The 16,982-nt window shown below is 52.0% G+C and overlaps 1 protein-coding gene across 6 annotated transcripts in view; it reads right to left on the reverse strand.

The window, feature by feature from the left end:
- COL16A1 (collagen type XVI alpha 1 chain) overlaps positions 1-16,982 on the reverse strand; it is a 73,288-nt gene that overhangs the window by 35,601 nt on the left and 20,705 nt on the right. For 4 of the 6 annotated variants that reach the window (XM_031962245.1, XM_031962243.1, XM_023500214.2 and 1 more), the window contains 17 exons: positions 16,469-16,507; positions 16,038-16,073; positions 12,574-12,675; positions 12,260-12,304; positions 12,097-12,132; positions 11,672-11,716; positions 10,922-11,038; positions 10,683-10,718; positions 10,146-10,253; positions 9,258-9,380; positions 8,221-8,274; positions 7,934-7,975; positions 6,835-6,870; positions 6,701-6,754; positions 5,005-5,073; positions 3,859-3,912; positions 3,750-3,776 (listed from right to left, as the gene is read on the reverse strand). In XM_031962245.1, coding sequence (XP_031818105.1) covers positions 3,750-3,776; positions 3,859-3,912; positions 5,005-5,073; positions 6,701-6,754; positions 6,835-6,870; positions 7,934-7,975; positions 8,221-8,274; positions 9,258-9,380; positions 10,146-10,253; positions 10,683-10,718; positions 10,922-11,038; positions 11,672-11,716; positions 12,097-12,132; positions 12,260-12,304; positions 12,574-12,675; positions 16,038-16,073; positions 16,469-16,507 — 1,023 coding nt within the window. The remainder of the gene's footprint in view (positions 1-3,749; positions 3,777-3,858; positions 3,913-5,004; positions 5,074-6,700; positions 6,755-6,834; positions 6,871-7,933; positions 7,976-8,220; positions 8,275-9,257; positions 9,381-10,145; positions 10,254-10,682; positions 10,719-10,921; positions 11,039-11,671; positions 11,717-12,096; positions 12,133-12,259; positions 12,305-12,573; positions 12,676-16,037; positions 16,074-16,468; positions 16,508-16,982) is intronic. The other 2 variants (XM_031962248.1, XM_031962244.1) reach the window with 1 other exon arrangement.

A 16,982-nucleotide genomic window follows, 5' to 3' on the forward strand; every position in this document is an offset into this window, starting at 1 on the left:
GAACAGACAGACAAAAACCCGAACAGAAACAACCACATTAAAAAGAGAAGGGGAACAGGGAAACAGACCGACACAGACAGCAAAAAGAACCGACCGACACAGACAGAAACAGACAAGACACAGAAAGAGACAAAAAACAGAACAGCGAAACAGAACCAAAGCAGAACAAGGCAAGCAAAACGAACAACAGACCAACAAAACAACACAGAACACACCCGACAAAACAAACCGAACCGGACCCGACCGAAAAACGACAAGACAAAACAAACAAAAGAAACAACAAAACAAACAATTAAAGAACAACAACAAAAAACAAAACCGAACCAAAACAGACCGAAAGCCGCAGGCAAAGAAACAAAACACGAACAGGAACAACAGCAACCGAACAAAGAGAAACAAAGAACGAACCCGAAAAAACAGAGACAAACAAGAGGAACAGACAAAAAGAACGGCAGAAGAGGAACGACCGAATAGGCAAAAGAAAAACCAACTAAAAAAACAAAACAGGGGCAAAGAGACAAACCAACAGCAGAACAAATAGGAGACGAACTAAGGCGAGACAGAAAAGGCAGAGGAACGACGCAACACAAAAACAACCCGAATAAAGAGAACGAAAAGGCAGAACAAGGCAGAAAAACAACAGACAGACAAAGGAAAACCCCAGACAGACACGAACAAAAAAAAAACAAAACAAACCAACAAAAAAAAAAACAAAAGACAAGAACAAAACACAAAAAAGAAACATAAAGGCAACAGACACAAAAAAAGAAAAGAAAGAAGGGAAACAGAGACAGGAAACAGCAGAAAAAACAGACAACCAAACAACAGAAACAGAACAACACAAACACAGAAAAAGCAACGAAACAAAAGACAACACAGACAACAAAACAAAACAGAACACAGAGCAAAACAGCCCACAGAACAAAACAAAACAGAACAAAACAGCAAAAGGAAAACCAGACAGACAGAGACAGACAAACAAACCCCAAAACAAACAAAACGCCAGAACAGAAAAAACAGACCAGCAGACCAGCACAGACAAAAGCAAGCGGCAACACAAACACAGACAAGAAACAGCAAACAGAGCAACGGCAAACAGGCCAAACAAACGGACAGACCAAAACCCGAAGAAACAGAACAGAAAACAAACAAACACACGGCAGATAGAAACAAACACACCAACCACACACACAAAACAAAAACAACCAAAAACACAACACAAAAGAAAACAAGAAAAAACGGGAAACCAAAACAACGAAGAACAACAGAAACAGAAACACAAAACAGAAAGAAAAAACAGAAAAGACAAAACACAAACCACAAAAAAGAAACAAAGAACAACAGACACAACAACAGAAACAGAGAGAAACCGAAGCAAAAGAACCGAAACACAACAGACAAGAAACAACCACAGACAGCAAAACAGACCAAAACAAGACAGAAAAACAGACACAAAAAAGAAACAGCAGAAAAACAAAACAAAAGAAACAGCAAAGACACAAAGGCAAAAAAATACAAACACAACGAAATAGACAACAGAAACAACACAGAACAGGAAAACAAAACAGCACAACAGCAGAAAAACCCAGGCAACCGAAAACAACCAACCAAAACCCAGAGACAAACAAGACGGAAACCGAAGAAACAGAAACAAACCCCGAACAAACAACACAACCAACACAACACAACCAAAACAAACAAAAAAAAAACACAGAACCCAGAACCGGGCGAAAAACAACACAAAAACAAAAAACCAATACAAACAACCGAACAACACAACCAAACAAGAAAGAGACACAGCAGAAAAAAACCTAAAGAAGGAACGAACGAACAGCAAAACGAAAAACAAACACAACAGAAAAAGCCACAAAAAAGCAACCAAAACACAGAAAAACAGACAACAAAAACAACACAAACCAAAAAACAAACAAAAAAACAAAACAAACACAACAACAAAACAACCGAAACAAACACAGAACAAGAACAAACAACAACAAAACAAAACACCAAAACCAAACCAAAGGGCAAAACAAAACAAACCAACCCAAAAAAAAAAAACAAAACAAAAAAAAACAAAACGAACACAACACCAACAGCAAAACAAGGACCAACCACAGACGAAAGAAACAAAACAAAAACAGCAAAACAGACACAGAAAACAAAGCAAAAAAAACACAGGCCAAAAACCACAGACAAAACAAGAGGAACAACACAGACAACAGAAACGAGACAACCAACAAAACCCGAACAGACAAGACAACAAAACACAAAACAGACGGGAAAACAAGACGGCCCAGGAAAAAAGAAACAAGAGGCAAAGAACAAAACAGGGACCACAGACAGCAAAACAACACAAATAGAAAAGAAAACACAGCCCCAACAAACAAAGAAACAAACAAAAAAACAACACAAAAGAAAAACAAAACAAAACAAATACAACAGAAACAGGGCAGGGCAAAACAAAAACAAAAACAACACGAAAACAAAAAACAGCCCGAAACACAACACGAAAACAGGAAAAAAAACAGCACAGAACAACAGCGAGAAACAAAGACCAAAGAAACCAAACAACAAAAGACCAACACAGGCGGCAAAACAAGAAGAACACGAACAAGTGAAACAAACAACACAGACAAATCAAAACAACGAACAACGAAAGAAACAAGGCCAGTTAAACAACAAAACAACAAAAGAGACAACACAGCAAAAAAAGCAACCGAAAAGCGGAAAAACGAAACCGGAAAACAGACAAAAGAAATAGGAACGACCAAAGCCAAACAACAACCAACATTAAAAGACAACGAAACAAGGCGGACACAGACGAAAAAGACAAACAAGACGAACCAAATAACCACAGCCAAAATGGGGACAGACCAAAAACAACAGGGGCAAACCAAAACGAAGGGACAGAAAGACAGAAACAGACACGAAAACAAACAAAACGAACACAACAAGAACGGGAACAAACAAACAACACAGACACAACAGAACAACAAAACAACACAGAAAGAAACGAACACAAAAACAAAACGGAAACACGAACAGGGCAAAACGAACCCAAAACAGAACAAACAAAAACGAACACAGGCAGGGAAACGCCCGAATCACCGCAACCAAACCCCACGCTCGGAAAAAAAAGCAGACGGGAAAACCCCCATAAAGAAGCGCCCGCCCAGCGACCAACCCGCCCCGCCCCGCAGTCCGCAGAAACAACCCGGCCGAAGAAAAGGAAACCGGGCCCAGAAGGGAAAGAAACGCCCCAGACAGAAAAGGGCCCCCAGACAAGACAAGAAACAGACCAAGAAATGTGCCCGGGGGGATAAAACGGCCCGACAGAAACAGAGCCCAAGGACAAACCGCACAACCGAAAGCAGAAACAGGCAGAAGAAAGAGCCCCGGGAAACGAACCACAGATGCAGCACGACACCGATGGAAAAAAACCAAACAAAACGGGCCAACCGAAAGGGACAGAGACACAGACACAGACACACACACACACACACAGACAAGACACACATACACAGAGCTACACACAAACACACACAAACACACAGACACACAGATACATACAAACACACACAGACACAGACACACAGACACAGCACAGACACAGACACACAGACAGAGATACACAGAGACAGAGACACACAGACAGACATACACACACACAGACACACAGACAGACACATGGCAGGGGGCTGCGGCACTCAGACAGTGCTGGGGGCCCCATCTGGCCCAGGAGCACTCACCTTTTCTCCACGTGCTCCCTTTTCTCCCTGGAAAACAAGCAGAGCTGGTGAGTGGCCCAGGTGGAGGAAGCAGCCCAGCCCCAGCTCCGACCCTAGGGGAGCTACTCACCGGTGTCCCGCTGGCCCCCGGCAGCCCTGGCTGCCCTTGAGCCCCGTCCCGGCCCTGGAGAGGGAGGAAAGGAAGAGGCTGCTGAGGTTGCTCCCATGATGAAAGGAGAAGGAAAAGTCATGGATGCACTGGGGTTGGAAAGGTCCCCCCCTTTAGGATGGGCAGGGAGCACAAGAAAGCTGAGACTCAGAGAGTGGAGGATGTGTCCTAGGGGGTCCCACCAGTCAGGGCTAGGCCCTGAGGATCCTGTCTCCGCCTCCTCCCCAGAGGCCTCCCCAAGGCACTTTGTTCCTTCTGGGCTGAGGCTCTCTGAGGCTTCAGTCACACACAGTGCAATGTAGGGCATAGAGAGCTGGCCCTGGCACCACCAGGAAGGCTCAGGTGCGAATGCTGCTTCAGGCACTTGTCCCATCACTTTCTCCTTTGCCTCATTTGTAAAATAAACCTGAGACCTGCCGGCCTCCAAGGCCCTTTTGCAGTTGGAATCTATGATCCTATCGACACTTATTAAGCACCTCCTGTGTGCCGGCTCTGGAGGTCCACGGCTTTGGGGACAAGTGCACATAAAATACACGGTGAACATAGGGGAGGTCAGATCAGGAAAGGCCTCGTGGACACAGTGGAGACTGAACCAAGCCCTGAGAGAACCCGAGGCCTTGGGGCAGCAGGAAGGCCGGGGGAGGCAGGAGAGGCCCTAGGCTCTCAGAAGCATCCTTTTGTTTTCTTTTTCCTCCTTCATTCTCCAAAAGGGCTGATGACCTCACCAGGGCTGAGAGAGATCCCGGGGGCTAGCCCAGAACCCTCCTTTGCACAGAAGAGGCCCAGGAGGGTCAGATGGTCTCACATTTGCCATCTGTCTTCTCTGCCTGCTCACTTCCTGCCAGGACTCCAGCTGAGTCCTCCTGACCCATCTCTATCCCCCCGCAATGCCTTGGCAGTCGGGCTGAAGCCCCTGCCCAGCAGTGTCTCTGCCTGCAGACTCCAGCTCCCTCTGCCTCTCCACACTTCTGGGGGGAGGGCAGGAGACCAGGGGCTGCTGCTGTGTCAGCCCAGCACCCTCAGGCAGAGGTTTTAGGGCTTTGATCGGTCCCACAACAAGGGGCCCCTCCCAACCTACTGCAGGACAGCCTGACGCTGTGCTCTTACCGGGGGGCCGGTGACACTGAGGCCCGTGGGGCCTGGGGGTCCCACAGCCCCTTTCAGCCCAGCAGAACCCTAGAGGAAAGGAAGAAAAAAGGTTCCAGTTCAGGGCACAACCTTGCAGCCTCCAAGGGCAGCCCTTAAGTGCTCCTCATAAGGACAGCTTCAGTGGCCACTGGAGGCAGGTGGCGCAACCCGGGAGGGAGAACTTGCCAAGCTCTGGGTTCGGGTCCTGCCCCCTTCACTGACCTCTCAGCATCCAGAGAAGGGCCATCTGTCCTTTCCCTGACCCTCAAAGGTGACCCTGAGGAGGCAGCCATGACCTGGGAGGTAGCCCTCCACCTGCCAGCAGTGCCTCCTCAGACTGAGCTTGGGGCTGGGGCTTGAAGCCAGATAGGGAGGGGCTCATGATCACTCCTAAGGGAGGCCAGCCAGAATAACCAGAGAGGCAGTTCTCCATCTCTCCTTCTCTCCCTCCCTCCCTCCTTCCTTTTTTCCCTCCTTCCCTCCCTTTTTCCCTCCTTCCCTCCCTTTTTTCTTTCCCTCCCTCCCTTTTTTCCTCCTTCCCTCCCTTTTTCTCCTCCTTCCCTCCCTTTTTCCCCTCCTTCCCTCCCTTTTTTCCCTCCTTCCCTCCCCTTTTCCGTCCTTCCTTCCTTCCTTCCTTCCCTCTCTCCCTCTCTCCCTCCCTCCCTTCCCTCCCTTCCTTTTTTATCAGTTCAGGCCCAATCACAATCTGTTCCCACATCATTAAAGCAGCCTAAGTGGGAAGCAGCCGATCAGGCGTGTAGCCCTGGACGCTGTCCCCACGGGCGCTGCCCCTCTCCCAGAGCCCCTGGGCTCCTGCACCATCTGCCCCGGCTGTGGCTGTCAGAGCCCTGCACCAGTGACTGCCCCCAGGAGAATTTCCTAGCAGGGACCCAGCCCACAGCCACCACGGCTTCAATCACTTGAGGATGTATGGATTGTCCCGCAGGCCTCTCTCCTCCTCCCACACGACTGCGCCCTCTCTGCCCTGCCCCAGGGGCTGCTCCCCCGCTGAGCCTCTTGCACAGATCACTGCGCCTGTCGGGGTCTCCCGGGTGAAGGCGGCCCTGAGGTTGGGGGGCGGCCCCAGAGTCTGAGCTCTCTCTAACCAGTGCTCCCGGTGCGAGGCTGCCCCATGCAGAGACCAGGAGGGCTCCGCAGTGGGGCTGCTACTGTGATTAACAATTAGTCCCTCATGGCAGACCTTTCATTATTAGATTAGTGCCATTATTATTAATATCGGCCCAGACCCTGTGTTCCCGCAGAGTGTCCGTTCTGGAGAGCAGGAGCTGCCCATCCCTGGTCTTACATCTTGCCCAGGAGCTGGAGAGGGGGGCAGGGATGTGTCTGGAGGGGGTTGGGGGAGGGCTCGGGGCCTGCCTTCTTTGCTCCAAGGCCTGCCCACTGCCCACGGTGCCGCACTGTCTGTTGTACGTTTAGAAAAGCCTCCCCTTAAACAACACGGAGGCAGCAAGGGCTCGCATTGTTGCCCCAAGGAACCGCTCGCCCACAATCACATGGCTGCAAGGGACTCTTGGGGCACAGGGCCCCTCAGAGCACAAGGGGGTCTTAGCCCCCCTACTCATTTTACAGATGAAGAAACTGAACCGCAAGAGTGGAAACACCTCCTGGGAGCCTCCCGCCAGCGAGGAGCCCTGAGCATTGGGCAGTGGCTCACCTTGGCGCCCTTCTCTCCAGCGTAGCCGGGTGGGCCCCGAGGTCCTGGAGGTCCCTGAGGAAACAAAGAGTCACGCTGTGCCTTGGAAAGGGGCCCTCCCCTGCCTCCCGTCTAAGGCCCCGGGACAGACGTACCATGGCACCTGGCAAACCCTGGTCACCAGCCTCTCCCTGCAGACCAGAGAGCAGAGATTACTACCCAGAAGGGCCCCAGACCACCCGCCTTGTGCACCAGGGCCGGAGAGGAGCCCTAGCCAGGCCAGAGAATCAGAGCTGGGAGGAACCTTGGAGGCCATGGAGCCCAACCCGCGCCACCTTCCAGGTGACCTGCCCAGTTGGCTCAGATGCCACATCGCTCACAGGTGCGGTTTGTCCTTCCTTCTGGAAACGGACCAGCTGCCAGGGAGGGGGTGCTCATGCAAGTGAGCCGGGTCTCAGTGCGGAAGGACTGGGCAAGGTCCCCTGCCTCCCTTTCCCTGCAGAGCCAGGGTGGAGGCCAGACTTGGATCAGGACGACTGGAGGTGGTCCTAGGTGTCTTGGGAACCCTCGGCCTTTTTAAGCTAAGCTCTTCCACAGGGCTCAGTCCGACTGAGGCCACCCCCATTCAGTGATCAAGGCTAGGGAGCAACTAAGGCAAAAAATATCATTTTTACCTAGTCTGAAAAAGGGAAAATCTAAGTAAACAAGTGACTGAGTCTGGGAGGGGAAGACCCTCAGAGGTTCTGACCCAAGCAGTAAGGACCGCTACATGCATCCAATCTGAGTCCATCAGGACCCTGACAATGACCAAAGAAGGCTTGGCCCAGGACCTACTGGCGGCCAATTAGGATTAGATTGATTTTGGCTTAAAGCCTGATCTGTAAGAAAGAAATCTAGATTAAAAACCCCAAGATATCTGGGGAGGCTTCGGAGGTGCAAGAGGAAAAGAAATGTTTTTAAGAGCATCTGTAGGTGATGGGATTGGAACCCAAGCTTTTGACCCTAAATCCAGGCAATCCTTTTGTTAAAGCTGCCGTTGAAGCTAGCACCTCCCCTAACTTTAATTCAGAAGGACTCCCAGAGGCCCTGTGAGGGCAAAGACACCCAGTAATGCAGAGCCCAGTGTGGAAGTCCCAGAGTTCTGTCCATGAGAAGCCATGGGGGGCAGGCCTCTGTCTGGGACTCTGGGGGAGAGGGGGAACCAAGGGCTGGGGGTCCGGCAGGAAGCGCAGCGGAGTGGGAGGAGGAACTCACCGGAGGACCTTGGACCGACAGCCCTGGAGGCCCTGGATCACCCTGAAGAGAAGGACAGAAGAGACTGTGGTCTCCGATGCCCCTTTTACCCCCCTCCCATCCTTCTCTCCCTCTACCTCCTCTCCTTTTGATCTTCTTCCCCAGCTCTCATCCCACCAGTTCTCCATATTCTCCAACCTCCATCCGACCTCTTCCCATGCTGCTCTCCTCGGCCTCCCACATCCCATCCGGGGGCTTTTTCCTCCTCACTCCCTCTTTGCCCCATCGATCCCCGGCCTCCCAATTACCTGCAAACCTTTGAGCCCAGGTGGGCCTTGAACACCAGGCAGGCCAGGCTGTCCCTGAAAGACACACAGAGGGACTCATCAACCCGGGAGGACACCAGAAGCCAGCTAGCACCACCCTCGTAAGAACAATATGCCCGTAAGTGGCTGCCCAGCCCCAACTGAAGACCTCCAGAGGTGTAGAGTCTGCAGGTCACACAGCTCACGTGTGCCAGGTGCAGAGCCCACGCTCTCTGCTCTGGCATCGGGTTTCATTCATCACTAATAATTAATGATGAAATATTATAAAATGCTGTCCTCCAAGCCCGGGAGACAGAGCAAGGGTGATCAAGCTGGCTTAGGAAGGATCCCATTGCACACAGGGGCAAGTGTCAGGAAGCTCTGTCTGTCCCCCTGCTCCCCTGCCCTTGGCCACACCTTCTAGGGCTGCCCGTGTCTGATCTGGCAAACAGGCTCCCCCAGCTCTTCCCCTCTCTAGCTAAAGATGCTCAGTCCCATCTACCAGTCCTTCCTTGGGTCCTCCTCAGGGCCTGTGTTCCCACGCTGGAAGGACACTCTCTAGCCTGAAAACATACTCCCTGAAAAGGGCCAAGAATGGAAATCGGGGCTCTCCAGGTTGGTCTGCATGTGGCCCACCCCGCCCTCGCTCTGGATGCGGCTTCGTGTGGTGCGGCTTGCTGGGCCTGCTGTCGGTACCCTCGGGCTCCCAGAGTTTTCTCGGTGACCCGCGGTCCAGCCACACTTCCCCATCCCGAACTTGGGAAGCCCAAGAATGGGCCTTTACATTCAGCCCTAGTATGCTTCTTATCTAATTAGCTGCAGATCATAATCACACTCACTCAGATCTTCCAGGATTGCTCCCCATCATCGTCTTTCACATTAGCATCTCCTCCTAGATCTGCCCATGTTCAGCTTGGTTTTACAGATGGTTTTAAATGGCTAATGGGTAAGAGCCCCCCAAAGACGGGGGCCAGGCCCAGAAGGCACAGGATGCTGAGGAAATGCTGTGGGCAAGGGGCTGATGGGGCAGGGGGACTCACCGGTTTGCCAGGACGGCCCACGCCCTCCGGGCCCTGGTCTCCCTTGGGCCCTGGTCTCCCAGGAACTCCAGCGACATCTGTGAACTCTCCCTGCAGCGTGGGGCAGGCGACACAGGCATCTCCCTGGGCAGAGGGGCAGGCGGTGAAGGGCACCCGCCTCCGGGCATCCGGGCATCAGGGCAGGGGCCCATCCCGGCTCAGAGGGCTCTGTTTGCCCTTGACCCCAAGCCCTCATGCCAGGGACCAGTTAGGCCCGGGAGGCCACAGTGGTCTTCCCACACTCTAAAGAGGGTGGTCACATTGAAAGGTGCCTGTGGATTTGTAGGTGAGGAGCCCTAGGCCCAGAAAAGCTAGGTGAAGGTCGCCCCAGCTGTGGCAGGGCCAGTGAGTGCTCCCCCTTCTCTCTTCATACCCTCTCCTCACGAGCATCCAATGCTGTCCCTCCCGGGCCCAGCCCAGCTCCCACCCTTGGCAGCTTCCCAAGCCTTCTCCCCCCAGCACCCTTGATTTGCAGACAGGGAAGCTGAAGCCTGGGGGTGGGGAGACATCGGTCGGGCTGGGAGCTGTCAGAGCCAGGACTCCTGCCCGCTCCCTCCTGGCTCCATGATGCCCACCTCCCAGTGCTAGTTCTGGCAGCTCTCCAAAGCCCAGGGCCCATGGCAGCCTGCCTTCCTTGACCCTCTGTCTCATTTCATTTACTTCCTGATTTTGTTTAGGCCCTGAGCTCTCTCAGGAGCCCTCGTTATAGAATAATTGCCATGGCTGAGAGTGACTGGCACCCAGACCCAACACCCCCAGGAAGGCAGCGGGCACCCAGGGAGACTGCACAATGCCCCCTGGCAGGGCCAGGCTTTCCCTGGGCCACCGGGAGAGGTGTCCAGCACTTACTTTTTCTCCTTTCGGCCCTGGGCGACCCCTGATCCCCGGCTGTCCGGACAGCCCTGGCTGTCCCTCAGTGCCCGGCTTCCCAGGGTCTCCTGGATTACCTGCGTCACCCTGTTGTGGGGTAGAGGAGGGTGAGCAGGGGAAGGCAGCCATATGGGATCTTAGGAAGAATGGAGCAGGTCCCTCTCCAGGATGAGAATGGGGGTGCATGTAGCACCTTCAGGGGCCAAGATAGGGAGGGCCAGAGGGGGTGTGGGGGATGTTTGTAGGAACCAGACTTCCTGATCATCAGATTTAGAGCTACAAGGACCTTTGAATGAGCGAGCTTTCTTCATGTTGTAGATAAGGAAACTGAAGTCCAGACTGGGGAAGGGGCTCCCCTCAAAGCATAAGTAATAAGTATCAGAGCCAAGATTTGAATCCACACCCCCTGACTCTAAGTCCAGTTCCCTTTCTTCCACCAGCTCTGTCCCACCAGACTCCCTCTTTCCCTTCCCTTCCCTGCCACCAAGACTCCCACAAACCCCAATCTTCTCTCACCTTTTGTCCCTTCAATCCAGGTTCCCCTGCTTTACCCTAAAGAAGAAAAGGAGCCCAGGAAAGGGCTTTGTGTCAGTCCTCCCCTGGGCCCTCCGAGCCCCAGGGATCCCAGTGGAGGGGAGGGTCTGGCTGGGTCACTATCCCCTGGCATCTTGAATCCAAAATCCTTTGGAACACTGATGGGGGTGCCATCCGTGGCCCAGTTCTCTTCCTCCCAAGGACAAAGGGGACAGACTTACCGGCTTTCCGGGCTGGCCACTCCCAGGTTGGCCTGGTTCCCCTTTCTCACCGGGAGGCCCAGGGAGAGCCCTGCCAGAAGGCTCTGATGTGGAAGGGCACTGCTCACACGGCTCCCCCTGGCAGCGCAGGCACAGAGTTATGTGGGCATTGGGAAAGTCTCCTCCCAAGTCTAGCCCAATCCCACTTCCCAACGCCTCCCAACTTTGGCATCGACTGGACAGATGCTCTTGACAAGCCAGACCAGTTCTTTACTCTAGGATTTGGGATCTGGAATTGGGGAAGACTGTAGTGGTAACATGTAACTTACATAGAACTTTAAACTCTACAATGTATGTGAGTTCCAACTAAGCCCCACAGCTAGGCTATATGCAGAATAAGACCCCCCAGCCATTATGATTTCATTTTACACGGAGGAAAAGGAGTTGAGAAGCTAAATAAGCTGAGCCTCAGAATCAGGACTGACAACCCAGGACTTTCTGACCCCAGGCAGCCCTAGAGCCCCTCCAGCAGACTGTCTCACATTGGCTGACTACTGGAAAAATCCTGGGAGGGGGTCAGAGAATAGAGTACCAGAAAGGACCAATTCTGGTGTTACAGATGAGGAAAGGAGAAGGGGACTGGCCATAGTTACAGAGATAACCACCCTTCCCCTTCCCTGCTCCCCAACTCCTGTCACCCATACATCTACATGGTGTGAACTGGCCTGGCCTCCAGTCCCCCTTTCCCTCATCACTAACTTCCATTCTCACCTTCTCCCCTTTAATGCCAGCAGGTCCCATGGTCCCAGGGGTTCCCTGCAAGACACACAGAGAGAGACAGAGAGAGAGAGAGAGAGAGAGAGAGAGAGAGACAGAGACAGAGAGACAGAGACAGACAGAGAGAGAGACAGAGACAGACAGAGAGAGAGAGAGATAAAGGAGAGAAAGAGAGACAGAGACAGACACAGAAACACAGAGACAGAAAGACAGACAGACACACAGAAGGGAAGAGAGAGAGACAGACTGTGAGAGGGGTTCCAACAAGGATCCCAATTCCTGTAATCTACCCCAGTGTTGACCATTCCACCCTCTCCCTCCGCCTCTTTGCTTTCTCCCTCCTCCATCTTCCCTGTCCCCTACACCAGGAGAAGGCAGCTGGTTTCAGACTCCCTCCCACTGACAACCCACCCACTCACCGGTTGGCCAATTGGCCCCATCTCACCAAAGTTACCCTGGGAAGGAAAGCAGAGTGAAAATGAGGCTGGACCGAGGCTCCTATGCTCCCCAGTGCTATCCCCTGGGGCTGCCATCTTCAGCTCTCCCAGAGTCCCAAGTCTCTGCCCACTCCTTGGCACTCACCTTCTCTCCTTTAATCCCTGTTGGCCCTGGTGCCCCAGCTTTCCCCTGAGAAGACACCAAGGTGAGGAATGATCAGCCTCCTCTCCCTGATGAGAACCCCTCCCCAGGGAAGACGGGTCTGCTATGAGAAAACTGAGCCCCAGGTGGGGGACCCTCAGGCAGGGCCACACATGGGCCCAAGGCCCAATCCCGAGGGTGTGGCCCCCCTTCCTCCCCCCCTGGCTGAGGGAAGGATCTAAGGTCGAGGGATTCGGGGTGGCCCAGATGCCCAGCCCAAGGCTTTGGGGGGAATGGGGAATTCCACGGTCACTCACCGGAAGGCCAGGCAGTCCAAAGCCTGGGAAGGCCACGTCTCCCTTAGGCCCCACTAAGTTCTGAGCATCTACACCTGGGCTGCAGGGCAAACATGGCTCCCCCTGGGGAAAATGCCCGAGGGAAGAGTCAGTCACCATCCTCCCAGAGCCTTCCCAGGACCCTGCCCCTTCCTTAAGCCCTCATCCTTGCAAGAATCCCAGGACCTCAGAGCTGATGGGGACACCCCCAGGAATCCCCACATCATCTCTCCAACAAGAGGGCATCCAATCCCCCTTTAAAGACCTCAGTGATGGGGATCTCCCAGACTCCAGGGGCTCCTCCTTTTGGAGAGTTCTGATTGATAGCAAGATCTTCCTTACATCAAGCCTTTCTGATTTCTACCTTGTGTTCCCAGTTCTGCCTTCTGGAACTAACCGTGATAAATCTATTTTCTCACCCTCACAGTAGCCTTCAGATATTAAAAGACAACAACAATGTCCCCTAAAATCTCCCCTTCTCTAACTTAAATCACTCTCACTTTCTCTGACTGATTTGTACAAGGCTTGGGATTCATTGCCCATTTCCCACTCCACAGCTGGCCACCAATCACAGGGGAGGGTCCTTCCCATGAGCCTCTAATTTAACTTAAGACTGTGTTAACCTTCTTTTGATTGCCTTGTTTCTTTCCTGACTCACCTGGTGCTCACAGCAGCCCAGATCTTCTGCATAGAAATCATCAGGCCTCCCTTATCTCATACCAGTGAATTTTTTTTTAACCTAAGTAACGATCTTTACATTTATCCTGATTAAATTCCTTATTATTAGATTTAGCTTTTTGTTCTGGCTTATCCAAATCCTTTCAGACTCTGAATGACCATTTGCCATCTTAGTTGCTCCTACCAGAATTCTGATATTTGTAAACATGGTCCATATTGCATCTAGACCCTGATCTAAGTGATTCAAAAAATTAAGCAGAACAGGGCCAAAGGGGAGAAGGGGAGAGAAGAGATGGGGGTGAGCATTTATTAAGCACAGATTGTGTGCCAGTGTATTCAGCACTTTACAAATGTAATCTCCATGGGGCACTCCAGTAGAGACCATTCCTTCCTGACACTGTCAGGCTTTACAAAGTATCATCTGGCTTCTGCTCTCCATCATTCAATCCCCCCAATATTCAGCTTCTGTGCCCCCACTACTCCCATTTCTAAACTCATCGGTGACTTCCTACTAACTCAATCCATTAACCTTTTTCTCAATCTTCATTCTCCCTGACCTTTCTGAAGCAGCTCATATTCCCGATTACTCCTTCCTTTTTGATATTCGTTCCTCCTCTGACTTCTACGACATTGATCTCACCGGTTCTTCTGCTTCATCTTCCCTCAAAGCTCTGATCTAGGCCCTCTTCTTTCTTCACTCTCTCCCCTGCTGGTCTTATCCACTCCCATTGCTTCAATGAGCACTTCTATGCAGAATGTTTCCCAATTTATCTCCCTGGCTCCAGCCCATTTCTCATCTCTAAATACCTACAAGATAGCTCTATTCCGTGTCCCACTGGCACCCCAAACTCAGCAAATCTAAAACAGAACATGTCACCTTTCCTCCAAAAGCTGCCCCTTATCCCCAGCTTCCTTATGAATGTGCTTTATCATTGTTGTTCAATCAGTTTTCAGTCTTGTCTTCTTGTGGCCCTATTTAGGAAGTTTTCTTGGTAGAAATATTGGACTGGTTTGCCATTTCCTTCTCCAGCTCATTTCACAGATGAGGAAACTGAGGCAAACAGGGAGTGACTTGCCCGGGATTACCCAGCTGGATCTGAACCCAGGATGAGGAAACTGCTGGCCTGGTACTCTATCCACTGCACTACCTAGCTGCCCTATTTATGCACATTACCCTTCCCAGCCTTCCAATAAACCAGACCTGTCAACCCCCCCCCCCCAACATCCAATCAGTTGCCAAGGCCTCTTGATATTATCACCACAGTATTTCTCCCAGCTGTCCTCTTCTGGCCACACACAAAGCCTCTGGCTGCCATTATTACCTCCCCCCTGGATGACCCCAATAGCCTCCCACCTGGCTTTCCTGCCAGCATCTCTAATGCATTCTGCACATGGGGCTCGAGTCAGCTTCCCAAGGTTCTGCCCTGGCCATGTCACTCCCATTCAAAACTTTTCAATATCACATCCTCAGCCCTATCAAACCACTCTTAATTCCCCATTTTTGTCCCATTCCTCCCACTGTGACTTTTGTGACTAAAATGAACTGTCCACCAATCAGTGTACTGATGCTCCCTCCCTTCTTCTTAGTCCAATCCAGATGCTTCCTCAACTTTCCCCTCTGGACCTCCCACGTGGAAAAAAGAGATTTTTCTCTCTCCAGAAAGTTCCCAGAACCCTTTGCTCTTACCAGGGTTCCTCTGCCCTTACCTCCTGCTGCTTTGTGCCAATTATTTGTGTACCTGGCATTTTATTGTAAGCATCTTGAATGCAGAAACTATACCGTATCTAGCTTTCTAATGGAAAATGCCACTAAGAAAATCTGTGATTTCCTTAATTTCAATATGTAAATCCCCTCCAATGACACACTCAGCCTTTGGAGACAAGTCCTAGCAATTATCTATCTGAGGTGCAGAATCATTAAATCCCAGCTTCTTAAACAGTGGCTCATGACCCCCACATGGAGGTCTCATAACTGAATGTGGGGTTTATAAAGTTATGATTTATCATCATATCAATGTTTGATTTGTATACCTAGTTTATATACCTTTATACCAGGGGTTGCATAAAACTTTCAGGTGAAAAGGGTTGCAAGTGGGGAAAATTTAAGAAGCCCTGAATTAAATGACTTATTCAAGGTATCCCAGTTAGAGGCAGAATTTGAATTCAGATCTTCCTAAACCTATTACTCTACCCACAGTACAGTTGGCATACCACAAGCACTTAATCCAGTTTGGTAAACCTTTCTAAAGCACCTATGATGTGCTAGTCACAGAGATAGGATAGATGCTGGTCTTGTGATTTTACTGGTATAAAGAATTCAGACTCTTCTCTGCAAATAAGTGTGAGAAAGTTGCTGAAAGCACAGAGAGGCTGGGCAGTGTGCCAGGGTCACACAGCTGGTGTCAGAGGCTGGGTTTGAGCACATATTCCTGGCTTTGAGGTCAGCTCTCTGCCTGCCCTCAGGTAGCTCATATGCTACAGGTGACTACACAGTAAATATACACAGAGAGAAATGCAAAGAAGATGGGAATGGGGGGCAGAGGAGCAACAAGGAGGGTGGGGAGGGGGGGTCTCATGGAGAAGGAGGTAGCATGTTCTAAGGCAGAGGGGGAGCAGCAGGGTTCCCGTGGAGTGCGGTGGAGAACCCAGGCTGCAGCCAGATGGGGATGGGCTTTCTACCAGGCACTAGTTTTAGGGGGGGGGGGAACATCCCATGCAGAGACCTTGTCTCCTTGTGGTGATTTAAAGGGGTGAGAACCCCCACTTACCTTTTCACCCTTCATCCCACTGATGCCAGGCTCTCCCTGCCCAGAAACAAAAGAAGCTTGGGTTAGGCAGTGGGGCAAGGCTCAGAACCCCCAGATCTCAGCCAGAGGGGGCGGGGCAGGGGAGGGTCTCTGCCAGCACCTCCCTCCGTCGCACTGCAATGGGAGCGGGACATCTTGTTCTCCCACTTCGGGAGCTATCAAAGGATACTGGGTCCTCGAAGTTAGCTGGTACAACCCCTCACTTTTTCACCGGAGAAAACTGACCCCCCCCCCAAGTTGAGGGCGGAGATAGGGGTGGGGACGAGCGGAGTGATCTGCCCTGAATTCCTCCAGTGACAGTGGCAAGGTAGGATCCGAACCCAGACCCAGACTCCCACACACAGGGGAAACTAGGGGCCCGTCTTGCCTACCCCGGGTCCCCCAATATCTACCCGGTTGCCCTTCCGGCCCATAGCACTGCCCAGGTAATCCTGAAAGAGAGGCCGGGCTGGGGTGAGGGCAGGGTGGCCCAACGGCCTCCCCCCCACCTCGTCACCCCGGCCTCTCTGCCTCCCTTCCTCCCAGCCTCGCCCTGCCCCTCTGCCCGGCCTCACTATGAGAGCCGGCTCCACCCCAGCACCGCCGAAGGGCATCTTTGCCGGCGGGCTGCAGCTGCCTCCTTGGCACAGGACTGTTGCCACGGAGACGCTGGAGGGCGGGGTGTTGCCATGGAGACTCCAGGAAGGTGGGTGTCAACTCTATGGTTCCCACCCCGGGGGGATAGTAAGGACCCATGGCCCCTCTAGCCTACTCTATACTCTATGGTTTGCCCCTTCTAGGAACCCCACTGTCGGTCTTGCTTTGCTCATGGGGAGTGATGGGAGGAGGGCATGGCTCCGCCGGCCCGGTCTGTAACCTATGGTTCTGCCCCTGGCGGGTGAGGAGACCCGCCTTGCCAGGCCGCCC

Source organism: Sarcophilus harrisii, chromosome 3 (assembly GCF_902635505.1).
Source record: "Sarcophilus harrisii chromosome 3, mSarHar1.11, whole genome shotgun sequence".
NCBI classification, from domain to species: Eukaryota; Metazoa; Chordata; class Mammalia; order Dasyuromorphia; family Dasyuridae; genus Sarcophilus; species Sarcophilus harrisii.